This window comes from Bos indicus, chromosome 6 (assembly GCF_029378745.1).
Source record: "Bos indicus isolate NIAB-ARS_2022 breed Sahiwal x Tharparkar chromosome 6, NIAB-ARS_B.indTharparkar_mat_pri_1.0, whole genome shotgun sequence".
NCBI classification, from domain to species: Eukaryota; Metazoa; Chordata; class Mammalia; order Artiodactyla; family Bovidae; genus Bos; species Bos indicus.
In genome coordinates this window covers 111,095,327-111,110,240 of record NC_091765.1, presented here as the reverse complement: position 1 = coordinate 111,110,240, position 14,914 = coordinate 111,095,327, and the positions used below count along the sequence as shown (strand labels likewise).

Sequence of the window (14,914 nt, the reverse complement as noted above, 5' to 3'; positions counted from 1 at the left end):
ATATGGGTTCAATCTCTGGTTGGGGAACAGATCCCACATGCTGTTGGGCCAAAAAAAAAAAAAAAGAGAGAGAGAGAGAGAATGAGTGAAGAGGGGTTAAGAAAGTGAGAAGCTGTGTTGAATAATGAATTGCAGGACTCAAAGAATGGGGTTGAAAGAGAGAAATGGCTGAATGATGTAGGCTGGGTGGATTTAGGAAGATTTAGGGTAAGAGTAGAAAAGAGAAAAAGGCAGGAGAGGCTGATTATCCATAGAAAAAGGTTGGGTGTTAAGGATTCAGTTGTGTCCCCACCCCAAATTCATAGGTTGAAATGCCAAATATTCAATGTGACTAAAATTGGAGGCAAGACCTTTAAGAAAGTCATTAAAGTTAAATGAGGTCATAAAGATTGGGCCCCGATCCAACAGAACTTATGTCCTTACAAGAAGAGGAAGAGACATCACAGATCCCTCTCTCTTTTTCTCTCTCTGTGCCACATGAAGATACAGTGGGAAGCTGATCATCTGCAAGCCAGAAAGAGAGTTTTGGACTTCCCTCCTCCAGAACCACAAGGAAATACATTTCTGTTGTTTAAACCTTCAGTCAATGGTGTTACCCTGTTGTGACTGCCTGAGTGGACTGTCACGAGGCATATAGAGCTTTCAAGTCACCAGAAGAGGCCAGGAGAATCATTGTTCACCCCAATCTGCCCATCTCTGGGCATGTGAGCAGCCACACACACTTTAAATTTCTTCCTGAAATTCAAGAGACGGAGGACTTCGGCTCTGTTGGGGAGGGGATTGTGTATTCACATACATATGTGTCACGGATAACTGACGGTGAGGCTTTGGGTTTTATTTGTAAATCAGTCGTGTCTGACTCTACAACCCTATAGACTGTAGCCCTCTAGGCTCCTCTGTCCATAGAATTCTCCAGGCAAGAATGGTGGAGTGGATAGCCATCCCCTTCTCCAGGGGATTTTCCCTATCCAGGTATTGAACCTGGGTCTCCTTCTTTGCAGACAGATTCTTTACTGTCCGAGCCACCAGGGAAGCCACATATGTGTCACTGCTAACTGATGTCGAGGCTTTGGGTCTCATTTGTAAAATAGGGTTAAACACCTTACCAGCCTGACTGGTGTGTTGGGAAGATTTGATGAAGGTTTGCTTAGAAGAAAATGGGAACTCGTTTTATGCCTCTAGATTGTATTACATTGAACAATATGACATTGTTTTTTCTTTAGGTCTAAGACACATCAAGGGTTTTTTTTTTTTTTTTTTTCACTTGTACACATTCTTCTTTTTAAGGTTCTTTCCCATTATAGCTTATCCCTGTGCTATCAATTAAAACCTTGTTGTTTATCCATTCTAGATGCAATAGTTCACAGCAATTGTTTTTAAAATGGGAACATGCCACATAAAACCCCAGGTACATGGATTATCCTGAAATTTTTTTTTTTTTAAATCTGGTACCTTAGAGCTACATTAACCCTGGAGAGCCCTATGGGAGTGGGTGATGACCACCCATGTCGTTTGGAGAGTGTGGTTTCAGGCCCCCTGGGTCTCGGCCACATTGTAGATTTCGGGTGTGGCCCCTGATGGACTGTATGGTATAGAGCTATGATAACGTGTTGTTGACAACATCCAGAGAGATGAGTATATTTTCTTTTCTGGCAAAAGCATTAGGTCATCAATGTCGATTTGTGTAAGCAGATGGCAAGCACAAATCATCCCAAACCAAACATCTTTGACCTTGAATAATCAAAGCAACAAGGGAAAGGCGCTCTGGATTTCACTTTGACAACTCAGTGGAAACACTTCAGTCTTGGCCAAAATTCTTTCCCTTGACAAGTTTATATTCTCGTGCAAGTCCCTTCACTGAGTACCTAGTGTGTGTCCACGCCTCTTGCTTATGCTTTTGTTTTTAATCCCCAAGAGTCGGCTCATTGGAAAAGACCCTGATGCTGGGAAAGATTGAAGGCTACAGGAGAAGCAGGCGGCAGAGGATGAGATAGTTGGATGGCATCACCTACACAGTGGACATGAATCTGAGCAAAATCCAATAGCTAGTGAAGGACAGAGGAGCCTGGCATGCTGCAGTCCATGGGGTTGCAAAGAGTCAGACACGACTGAGTGACTGAACAACAAGAGAAGGTGTCAGTTTGTCCATTGAGAAGAAATCCCCTCAAACAAAGAGGCCGAGGTCAAAAATGAGCTGGCTGGCCAAAACTAACAGCTCCTGACACTGACTAGTATGTGTGTCTCATCTTCTGACTTACAAACGTTTTCTCATATAATATTTTACTTAAGATATCAGTGGATCTGCTGGAGTACATACTTATTGTTTTCATTTTCAATGATGAACGGAGGCTCAGAGTGTTCAGATAACTTGCCCACAATCACACACACAGCCAGGAAGGATTAGGACTGAACATGTCACACCCGCAGGTCACAATTTCCGATTCCTCATTCTTTTTAGCTAACTAGAAAGAAAAGCAGAACCGCAGCATGGATGAAAATCAGCTTTGCTACAACTAAATTGAAAGAATAATCTGGGGCTTCCCTGGTGGCTCAGTGGTAAAGAATCTGCCTGCCAACGCAGGAGACATGGATTTGATCCCTGATCAGGAAGATCTCATATGTCTCAGAGCAACTAAGCCCGTGTACCACATTTACTGAGTCTGTGCTCCAGAGCCTAGGAGCTGTAACTAATGAAACCCACACCCTAGAGCCTCTGCTCCACAGCAAGAGACAGTGCTGAAAAGAAATAATCTGAGTAACATACTTGATCTTTTTTTTTTTCCGAAATGGGCTGACTAGCAAAGCTGATGCAAATTTAGCATTAAGGAGAACAGAGTATTTAAATCACAGAGAGTAATAGCTCCCCTGTGACCTGGACTGAGAGACAGTGTCCAGTGTAGTATTAATAGTTAAAGCAGTTCTGGAGAGAATCTGCTCCTCCTTAAGCCATCGCTAATTGAATTTTACATTCTTTCCTGTGAACCCTAGATTGGGTTCGGATTACTTCTCCATGCAGGTCTCTGCATAGCTGCTACCCATCCCAGGAAACTGATGTGGAGTTAACACTGACTGTGAAAGTCATCTGGTATCCGGTGTCGAGGTCTGGACGTCATTTCCAGAGGGGCGTGGGTATGTTTGGTGAACCACAGTGTCAGGGAAATTTCTCCCTGCAAGTCCAGGGAGACCCTGGAGAGGGTTAGGTAGGCAGCTGGTGATGGTCTTTAAATGTTTAAGAAGCCAGAGGAAAGTGGTGGGATTCTTGCTACTTCTAGAAATAGAACAAGACCAGTGGAGAAACATTTAAAAGGGTCAGATTCTGGCATAAGAAAGAATTTTCTGGTGACCAGTGGTATTTTAATGGAAAGTGAAAGTAGCAAAGAGGGTCCAACTCTTTGCGACCTCATGGACTATACAGTCCATGGAATTTTCCAAGCCAGAATACTGGAGTGGGTACCAGGGAAGCCCAGGGCTGCCTTACTAAAAATGAACATTTTGCTATGATTGGTGCTGAAGCTGAAGGTGGAGTTTGTAGTGTGGATAAATTCTCAAAGTTTGTCTGGGACCATTTCATTTCAGACTCAAGAAAAGACAGGAGGATGGAAATATGACAATTTCTGTAGTATTATAAGGACTTTGTCCCTAAATTGTTTTCAGGAAATGACAGTTTTTACGTCTCTAGGTTATACTGGAGTTTATATAAAATTGCCATTTTGTGTAGATAATAGAATGGTTAGGGTTTCCCAGGTGGCACTAGTGGTAAAGAGCCTGCCAAGGCAGGTTTGATCCCTGAGTCGGGAAGATCCCTTAGAGAAGGCCGTGGCAGCTCATTCCGGTATCCTTGCCCGGGGAATCCCATGGACTGAGGCGTCTGGCAGACTACTGTCCAAAGAGTCACAAAGAATCAGACACGATTGAGCGACTCAGCTCACAGCACGCGTGCAATGGAATGGTTGAAGGTCAGCCGTTGTATATGGTTCAACATAATTCATGCAAAGGGAATAGACTTGACTCTTTAGACCTATGTCACAAGGAGAGAAGGACGGACTGAGAAACTGTTATGACCTCACTGTGCATAGCTTTTGGGCTGTTCTGCAGCGAACTGGGCTTCCCTGAAAGTCACCTGTTGAAGTACCTCACCATATGACTGTACTTGGAGATAAGGCCTTTAAAGGGGTGATCAAGTTAAAATGAGGGCCTGAGGATGGGCCCTAATCTGGTCTGATCAGTGTCCTTGTAAGAGGGGGAACTTGGCCATATGCTCTCTACAGAAAAATGGCCACATGAGGACACAGTGAGAAAGCAGCTGTCTGCAAGCCAAGGAGAGGCCTCAGAAGGAATCAAACCTGTGGCACCTTGGTCTTGAACTTCTAGCTTCCAGAACTGTGAGAAAATCAATTTCGGTTGTTTAAAGCACCTAGTCTCTGGTATTTGGTATACGTGGGTATATGGATATATGGAGGCCAGCAGCCAGGGGTAAAGGGGACGAGGAAGGGGGCAAGAGACAGATTTTTCAAGACACCCTCCCCCCAGGATCATACCAAGGAATGTGGTCTTTATTGGGAAGGAAAAGAGGTGAGGTGAAGGATCTGAGGAATGGGTATGAACACCCGTGATAAAATAAAATGGGTTGGTAACTCAAAGAATCCCTACACTGAGATGCTACCGATTTCAAGTTAGATTTTACAGCGGCCTGGGGTCAAAATTAACTAAAGAAGTCTTTTTCCAAAAAAAGTTTAAGGTGCAGGAAAGAAACTGAAAAAAATAACTTACTAGTTTAAGAGCGTAATGTGGTTTGAGGATGCTGGCAATTGGCAAGGCCACCAAGTGAAGTTTTAATGACACCCCTCAAATATCATTCGTGCACATCTAGCAGGATGTGTCTTAAGGCAACTGTGTCAGCTACGGTTTTCTGTTATGGGCGGTATGAGCAGGCACTAAACGTGCAAATATTTAATGCTGTCTTATCGATAACTTCTGATTAATTAGGACTAACTCCCGCCCCTTGCTGGGGAGACAGACTGACAAATGCATGTGGGACTTCGAGCTCCCTTCTAGTCCTTTGGCTGTGGACAAGTCACTTTGCCTTGCTCTCATCTTTCAAATAGGATTAAGTCTCCATCCCTGCTGCCTCACAGATAGCTGATGAGATGGGGTAAAAAGCCATTCCATGAGATTGTCAGTATTTCAAACAGAGTCAGACTATGTTCGTGGTGAAAAAAATCTCCACTTAAAACAAATGTTGTAGAGAACAGATCTATAAGTTGCCAAGGGAAAGGAGGTTGGGGAGGGATAGATTGGGAGTTTGGGGTTAGCAGAGGCAAACTATTATACAGAGAATGGATAAAAAACAAGGTCCTACCGCCGTAAAGCACAGGGAACTAGATTCAATACCTTGTGATAAATCACCATGGAAAAGAATATAAAGAATGTTTATATGTATGTGTGTGTATGCATAACTGAATCACTTTGCTCTACAGCAGAAATTGGCACAACATTGTAAATCAACTTTATTTTACCAAAATAAATTTTAAAAAATGGTAATTGGAAATGTCTACTCTAGGATGAGTCAGTACCAGGGCTCTGAACTGCTAGTTAGAGAATTAGGAATCCTTGCCAGAGTCCATGTGGCAGGGTCGGAAGGGTGTGGGTTTTGGAGATGACTACAACTGGAGTTTAAATACCTATGCTTCCCTACAGTGCTCGTAGGATGTTAAGTAAGTGATCCACTTCTCTCATCTGAAAAATGGGGACATGTAGACAGTATAGGCAAGGTACAGGCACATAGTAGGTTCTTAATAAAGAGCCTGATAAGCTCTGGTGATCAACTGAGCAACTTTGGAGATGCCATTTCATCAATTACCAGAAGATGTATTCTACTAGCCACTGCTGAATACCTTTTGGGTTATGTGACAAAATAACTTAGAGAAATGTTTATTCACGTGCGTTCTCTACTCCCAACTTATCGTGAGAAGGTTGCCTGGCTCTTTGGGCTTCTTTGTTTCAAGGTTATACAGGAAGAGCAGGAAGCAGACATTTCTTAAAAATAATATTTCTTCCTTTCTTTCCTAAAGCCCAAGTCCAAGAGTAGACGCTGGGAAAGGGAAGAATGCAGGGCTTTTGATGGGCGACTTTCCCAGACTGGGACAGTCTGGGGTTGGGGACCAGGGCATCCGTGAGAAGTGGAAATGCTGTGTGGCCAGACTGCAGAGGACAGGACAGCAGAGGGTCACTCAGACCCCAGCTTCCCGGCTGGACAGTGACCCTCACTTCCTAAGCGGGGCTGGAAAGCCGAGTCCACAGACATCAAAGGGACAGGCGATTTATAAGAGAGGGCACAGTGATCTGAAGGAGGACCTCCCCAGTTCTGGTGACAGTGGGGGTAGGAGCCTGATCACTTCTGAAACTAAACTTCCTGCTGCCACAAACTCTTGGAATCAGATTTATGTTGTACGAAATAAAATGGAAAAATGTGAGATTTCTTGAAGATCCATGTTTGTAGATTGATTCAGATCTACTACAGTTGTAAGGCATTGGAAAATCTAAAGATGATTTCATTCCTGCTCTCTGAAGCTCACTCTCTGTGGGAGCTGAGTGCTGAGTGCTAAGTCGCTTCAGTAGTGTTCAACTCTTTGCAACCCTGTGGACCCCATCCCACCACGCTTCTCTGTCCATAGGATTCTTCAGGCAAAGGGTACTGGAGTGGGCTGCCATTTCCCATGTGGGAGCTGGTGGGAGTCATAGGACCCTGGCACAAATAACTATTATTCAGAGCACCACAAGGGGGCTTCCATGGGGGCTCAGCGGTAGAGTCCGCCTGCCATCTGGGAGGATCCCACATGCTGTGGAGAAACTAAGCCTGTGAACCACAACTATTGAGACTGAGCTTTATAGCTCACGAATTGCATCTACAGAGCCCATGTACCAAATACTGAAACCCAAGCACCCTAGAGCCTGTGCTCCTTAATAAAAGAATGCTGGTCTCCTGCATTGTGGGCAGATTCTTTACCATCTGAGCCATCAGGGAAGCCCACAATAAGAGAAGCCACTGCAATGAGAAGCCTGTGTCCTGCAACTGAAGAGTAGCCCCTGCTCACTGCAACTAGAGAAAAGCCCACACAGCAACAAAGACTCAGCACAGCAAAAAAAGACAAAACAAACCCAACCCCCAGCAAGATCCTGGGGTGGTATCGCACCGCAGTAAGTGTTCTCAGACACAAGGGGAGGACAGCTGACTTTTGCAAAAGGCAGACAGCCAAGAAGATGGATAAAAATTTCTCCTGAAGGAATATATGAAAATATACCCTCCCGTAATCCCTGCATGCCAATCTCATTATTATGCAATTGCTATAGCTGTAAACGCATAAAAATTTTGTAGACTCTCCAGTTCTTTTGGAAACAGGCCTGTTTGATAGGAACAAGTCTGGAAACTGGTGATTGAATGGTGAAATGTGTGGGTAATGATGTCCATAAAAGCTCTCAGAGTTTTTAGCTCCATGGAGTCTGAAAGCTGAGGAAGTCCCGAGAGGTCCGCCTGCCCCTCTTGCTCCTTCCATTCTACCCCCTGTCACTGTAAGGGTTAAATCTGGATGTAGTGAGGCCTCAAGGTCGTTGCTTGGATAGATCACTGTGGTGGTCATGGCTTTGGGGTAGCAGGATTAGGAGCCTGGGTCTGATGAGCATCCGCATCCCTTAGGGATTTTGGGAGCAAACAACTGCTGTCTCCTACCTGGACAAACATGGCTTCCCAGTAACCGGAGGTTTTCTCTTTGCCCCTGCTGCACAGACTAATTAATCATCTTCAGTTATTTGCTCTAAAGCACTGCCAGGCTGTTACTTTCTTGTTTACAAAGTTTTAATGATTCCTCTATTAAAGAAATCTAAACTTTGTGGTTTGGCATTCAAGGCTTTCTATCATCTGATTCCAACCACATCTTTTTTTTTTTTCCAACCAAGTCTTTTTTCCCCCCCAAAAAATAACATAAATTTTTATTAATTGCACATTTCTATAATAGCATTTGCCTACATTTTTGTTATGTCTTTTGGGGCATTTTCTAGCTAACTACTCTTTTTTTTTTTCTTTTTTAGAATTTTCTTTTTTTTTTTCTTTCTGTTTTTTGATTCAGATACAATTAACATAGAACATTCTATTAGCTTTAGGTGTACAACATAATGATTCAACATTCATATGTATTGTGAAGTACTCACCACAGTAGGTCTAGTTAACATCTATTACCAAGTGTCAATTTTTGTTCTTGTAGGTACCAAAATGGTGAAGAATCCACCTGCCAATGCAGGAGACTCAAGAGATGAGGGTTTGATCCCTGGGTCAGGAAGATCATCTGGAGTAGGAAATGGCAACCCATTCCAGTATTCTTGCCTAGAGAATCCCATGGACAGAGGAACTTGGAGGGCTACAGTCTATGGGGTCACAAAGAATCAAACACGACTGAACACGCAGACTATGAAGACTTTTAAAATCTAACCAAGGCTTTTGAGCTCATTTCCCTCTTCTTTCTATGCACACCCTTTCTTCCACCAGGTGGATTTTCTGACACTCCCCAGATTTTCTTCTCACTGCCTGAAATTCCCCTCCTGTTAATCTGTATCTATCCTTCAAGGTCGAGTGACACATTATCTCCTCTGAAAAGTCTTTCCTGGGTGAGGGATACAGAGAATCAGATGGACTTGAGTTTGAGACTATACTTCCTGGAAGACTTCAGGCAGATTACTGCCTTTCTCTAGGGCTTAGTTTGTTCATCTGTGAAATGGGCAAGTCAACACTCACCTTGTAGCCTTATAAAGTACACATGAGTTATCACTGCAAAGTACTTAGCACAGTTTCTCACCCTTGGTAAATGTCAAAGAAAGTTACCTATTGCTCTGATCATTCCAGAGACTTGAGGTCTCGCTTTTGCAGAATTCACTTTGAGCTTCTCCTATATTCTTCCTTGAAAACCTAATTTCACATTTTAGAAATGAGAACACACAGTTTATTTTCTCTACCTTATTGACAGAGTCATTGAATCAATGGTCATGAGTTTGAGCAAACTCTGGGAGATGGTAAATTCCGGGAGATGGTAAAGCCTGATGTGCTACAGTCCATGGGGTCCCAAAGAGACGGACACAACTTAGTGACTGAACAACAATCTAACTGATGGCTCCTTGAAGATGGGATCATGTTTTATTCTAGCTTATGCCCCTGCCTTTGACCACCAAATACAGGCCCTCAAATCAGAGGCAGAGGTTGGGCTTTTGGGTGTGAAAATGAAAGAATTTGCTTTGCTCTTATTTTTCTCTTCTTATAAAAATTGACAATAGTTTTAAGGAGAAAAACTCAATTTTTTTTGATAGGAGAATCTCAGTTTGGGAGTTTCTGTTTCATTGAAATAGGGTGGCATTCATGCAGTGGCAGGTGAAGAGTGATAAATTTCGATTAAATCTTGGAAAACTTCATGGGCTTGCAGGCCACGGTAGCCTCAACTCCTTGGGCCAACCCAACCATATTCTAGCATGCATTCCGAGTTCCCCATGTGTGACACTCTTTGGGGACCAAAAAAAAAAAAGTGGTTTCATATTCTAATGAGTTCTAACTCATTAGATTAGATTCTAATGACCCACTCATAGAAAGATAGAGGACAAACCAAGGAACTAAAACATGTGAGAATTCCTGCGGCAAAGAAAGTAGCATCTAATAGCCAGTCAGAGTAACTAACATTCCAAGGGGCCAGACACTTTGGCCCCATGACTTTGCCAGACACTTTGATAGTAGGCCTTTTTCATTAATACTGTAATTAAATCCTTCAAATGTCCTCATAAGAATGCAGATAATGGTCCTCACTTGACAGATGGAGCAATCTGGGTCCAAGATTACAAGGCAGTTAAGGGGTGGAGATGCGATTTGAAGTCACATGTTTGTGACCCTACAGCCTGAGTTCTTGGTCGTCTGCGGTGTATAGTTTTATGCTTTCCCAAATTTGCCTGACCAGGCGGTGCTTTTGGTTATCATCTTATTAATGACCCAAGAAACTGACCTGAAATACACTTGGGGAAACAGAGCCTCACCACCTCCCTGGGAGCGCCATGACCTTTAATCTCTCTTTGCTCCTTGGCTTCTGCCTAGATGCTCTTGACCCTATGGTCTCTCCCATGATATTTCATTCCTCCGCCAAGGTCTAGTTCAAATGCAACTAGGAGCTCTCTTTGATTTCAGCAGGCTGATTTACAAAGCCCCTCTTAAGTTTTCCATAAACCTTCCAGGCTGTTACCACTTGGTGTCTCCATCAAGGGCCAAGTTCAAAGAGCCTCGGCAAAGCTTCTGGCGCTGGTGGACACATAATTAAGGTCTACTGAGTTGCAATAGTGTCTCCTCCCAGGCGCCTGAGGGGCTGAGTCCCGCGTCTGGGGCTTCCCAGGTCTGGATCCACGGACTCGGGGTGTGCGGCTGTAGCTGGCAACCTGGTCTAAGTCTGGTTCCAACGCTTTTCAAGGTTCAGACAGCGTGGCCCTCGCACTCTGGCAGTTCATTAGTTAACGCTCTCGTCCCTCACAGATGTGGCCTCTGTCCCAGCCGCTCTGAGGTGAGGAGGCACGATTAGGTCACCCTGGGCTGCACCTCAGCATCCTTTTTGGGGACAACCCTGACCCGTCTTTCCCAGGTTTCATCACAAAGCCCCACACCCGACCCCCGCCCCCTGTGGCTGCGCCCCAGATGAGTCATCTGGCTTGGGGCTTCATTAGCAACTCTAACTGCCTTTTTGTTTTGATCCTCTTTGGGGCCTCCTCGGGGCCCAGAGGCGGGGCCTGGGGGCTCTGGCTTCCAGAAATGCCGCCAGCCTCTGTGGGAGCCCGAGATGGGAAGTGCGCGCTCCATCCGGGGGCGAGTCCCCCACGCCACGCCGCGCGCGCGTGGCCGCACCCATCCCCGGGGTGCACTCAGGCGCCACGCAACCCCTGGCCATCCCAGCTCCCCGGCTGCCGGCAATGAGGTCACGGGGTGGGGTCCTGGAGACCCCCTCCAAATAGGGCGGCGGCTTCCCCAACTGGCCTGGGAATGGTCGGAGAGGACGAGAAGGAGGAGATGCTAGCCTGCCTGTCCAACCCACTGTTCCCTCTCTGGAGGTTGCGTGGCTGGCGTGGATCGCCCAGGACGGGGAGAGGGAAGCAGCGAGAGTCTGGGAAGGAACTGGACAGTGAAGCGGCAAGGCGGGGGTCCGACTTCCTCCACTCACCCCCGGGGGTGGAGGAAAGGGCTAAGCTTTCTCCCCACCGCCTTGCCAGTGAGCGGATGGAGCTGCCTCCTCGGTGTTTCTACAATCTCTGTCCTTCCTTCTGAGCTTAATCTCTCTCCCATCCCCAGGAACCCCAAAAGGCAGGGGAAGCCGCTGTAATCCACTTCATGTCATTAGAATTTGACGCAGAAGGAAAAGCTTTCCACAAACAGATCAACCGCTGGTACCCGAAAAGCCGATAGAGCCCTGTGGACCCCGAGAGCCAGGGCTCCCAGGTAGCACCCCACTTTCTCACCCAGGCCTCAGAGACCTGTGATCAGTTTCTGCCAGCAGTGGGTTTCACAGATCGAGGTCGACTTGGTGTCCCAAACCACTCAGATTCCTGCAAACGCACAGGGTTTTCTAACCTCTGCCTGCAAGTTCATATGTGTGCCTGAGGAATGAACGTGAGCTCTGATAAAATCTCAACCTGCACGCGGGGGGGAGGGGGGTGGGGGAGGTGGGGGTGGGTGTGGGGGACACATTTGCAAATCTCTTTTTTTCTGTATCTAGTTTTTTTTTTGCACCTGGAATTTTCTCTTGAAACGATGACAAGACTGATATCACAGACTTTCTCAAGGAAACAGAAACACACATCACTTACTTTCCCCTTCATCTAAAACCACAAACATGCTTCTCCTAGATCCTGGCACAGAAAAACAGGACTGTCATAACCTCTCTTCCTTCTCAGGCACAACCAAGAAGACCCAGCCACCCGATTCAGTCCATAGCATTGCTTGTCAACTGCGACTTCACAAATTTTGAGTTGAACTCTTTCTCCCTGCCCAGGACATAATATCTGTAACAGTCCTTTTTGTCACTCCAAAAGAGAAGTCAAATGACTTATTTAACTTTAAAAATACGTAGGCTGCAGAACAAGCTTATAAGAATTCAGAGTAAGCACACTTCAGAGAATTTCTGGACTAATGTTACAGTCTTCCATGGGAAAGATTTCTGAGTTAATAGCAAGATCACGGTTTCGGAAGTTAAATTGCCTATAACGGGATAAGAAAACATAGACACTGTGACCTTGGCAATACATGAGCCCGTCAGCACACTGGCAAATGCTAGGCACATTAGATTGGAGACCTGCACACAATTTCTGAGAGAAATGGCATTTTTCATAGACTCAAAAATGGTTCACAGAGGTTCCTGTGACAAGCAGAATAGAAAGTAGGAGAAAATACTACAGCTGAGGATTTCTGACCTCTGACTTATCATTTGTTGACATACTTTCTACAAGTTCCCCATTTCCCTACAAGTAGCTGTCTTAAATCCTTTCGGTAAATATTGTTGATGAAAGCCAATAGGAGGGGGGTGGAAAAAGAAAGAGAAAAAACGCAGAGAAAAGGGAAGCTTACCTTTTCTAGGCATTGCTGATATCAAACCTTCCACCAAATCATGAGGCTTTCTTGCTTCTCTTGTCCCATGAATTCAGAAACCATTAAACAATGTTTCCAGCAGAAATATGTGTTTATTATTTGAAGCGGCTTCAAAACAACTTAAAAAATAGCTTGATGAAAAATAAAGTGCTGGTCCGCGCGTGAGAATACTTTTGAAGCCTGGAGCTCATACTGTTGTACAAAGTTTTGCAACTGTCTTTCTCGGTTTAAACAACCTCCTGCTCCTCCCAGGCACTTGCCAACTTCTATAATTTAAAGCAACTGCGATCCTTCCCATAATACTCACATTTCAAAGAGCTTAATATATACTCTTGTTAGGAATGAGTGGGAGTGGGTGACGTCCTGCAAACCCCAGGCTGAGGCAAATGAAAAGCGAGGGTTTCGGATATCTAAATGGTTCTATTTCTCTCTTTTATCCATTGCTCTCCTCACCATGTTCCTTCAAGTGGCTTTTGCCTTTTAAAGTGATGCCTTAAGACCAAGTGGTATCCCTTCATTGGAAGCAAATAGCACACAGGAAAGTTTAGGTCCCTATTTATGAAGAGTGATGCTAGTGAAATTGTGTTTAAACATCACTTTTACTGGCAATTATTTCCAGACAATTTCTCCCTAATGCAGCTGTTTGAAAATTTAAATTAGTGTACACTGTGTTTTACTAAGAGAGGAAAATGTCTAAAATGATGTTATTTGCATTCTGCAAGAAAATTATTGTCTCTGGGAAGGAAAATTTGTTTTGCAGTCTCTATCCATGTAGCTGAATAAATCTTCTGACATTAGACCTATAATCGATGTTAGCAATTTTTACTATTTTCACCACCCTTCCCCAACTGCCATTAAACACACACATACACGCGTGCGCGCACACACACACACACACACACACATTTGTGAGTTGAAATTTCGGCCAGCTTCAAGTGTGGTCAACTGAAATTGGTGACTTAAAAATATTTATAGTCTATCTTAAAACATGTCTTGCTTAGCACTCGATAGATGGCAAATACTTAATAAACATTTACTGAATGAATAAAATATTGCGTGGGTTCAGATCAAGTAACGATTGTGACAATTTTGGTTTGCATTTATGTTCTCGTAGGGAAAGTTAATATATGGAAGCTTGTACAGGGAGTAAACACTGGACAGCATGTACCTTTGCCAGATTTAATGAATGTTTATGACATAATAAAATTCCCTAAATGAATACAGAAAACATTCATTATATAAATAAACCATTCGGCGGAGGATAGAAATATTGACAGAGGCACGATCTATTAAGTAAGCTCACTGTGTAAATGTACGCAAACACATTTCAAGACAAGAACCTCATTCATTGTTTCAAAAACTACAGATTATTTTTCCACTGTGGTTTTGAGTTGTCTTGAGTAACTCTTATTATTCTATGGATAGAGGGTAATGCCTCTGAAATAGTGCAAAGAGAGAAGGGATCTACAACTTCAGGGAATGCTCGGGTTTCCTTTGCTATAGAAGCAGAGAACATGGTGGAACATATTTTTGTTTTGGCTTATGCTGCATAGCCGTCCAGAGACCTAAGCATAGGTGGTGTCATAGACTTGGATCAATTATCCCAGATACGTGAATTCTGATGTGTTACTTACTTTCTTTCTTCTCAGTCCCTTCAGTCATATCCAACTCTTTGCGACTCTATGGACTATAGCCCACCAGGCTGCTCCATCCCTGGGATTCTCCAGGCAGGAATACTGGAGTGGGTTGCCATGCCCTCCTCCAGGGGATCTCCCCAACCCAGGGATAGAACCTATAGCTTCTACAGCTCCTGCATTGCAGATGGATTCTTTACCACCGAGCCATAGGGGAAGCCCAATTTCTTTAAGAGTTGGTTTCTTTAATTAAGAAAGATTAAACACAATTATGTTCAAACAACTAATTTGCATATAACACCTAATACTGCATTTTCAGTAATACTAATAAGCATCTTAAAGAAGGCTATGTGCCAAAGAATTGATGCTTTCACATTGTGGTACTGGAGAAGTCCTTTGGATTGGTACTTGAGAGTCCTTTCGATTGAAATAAGATCAAATCAGTCAGTCCTAAAGGAAATCAACCCTGAATGTTCACTGGAAGCACTGATGCTGAAGCCAAAGCTCCAATACTTTGGCCACCTGATGCAAAGAGCCAACTCTTAGGAAAAGACCTTGGTGCTGGGAAAGACTGAAGGCAAAAGGAGATAAAGGTGGCAGAGGTTGGATGGCATCACTGTCTCAATGGACA

General features: G+C 44.2%; 1 protein-coding gene across 2 annotated transcripts in view; it reads right to left on the bottom strand.

Moving 5' to 3' along the window:
• The window catches only part of C1QTNF7 (C1q and TNF related 7), a 129,428-nt gene extending 116,323 nt beyond the window's left edge, over positions 1-13,105 (bottom strand). The window contains exon 1 of one of the 2 annotated variants that reach the window (XM_070791821.1): positions 12,629-13,105. Coding sequence is in view for 1 of the 2 variants with exons in the window: in XM_019963110.2 (XP_019818669.1) it covers positions 12,629-12,641 (13 nt within the window). In the remaining variant the exon portion in view is untranslated. The remainder of the gene's footprint in view (positions 1-12,628) is intronic. The other variant, XM_019963110.2, reaches the window with a different exon arrangement.
• Between the last annotated feature and the right edge of the window lie 1,809 nt (positions 13,106-14,914).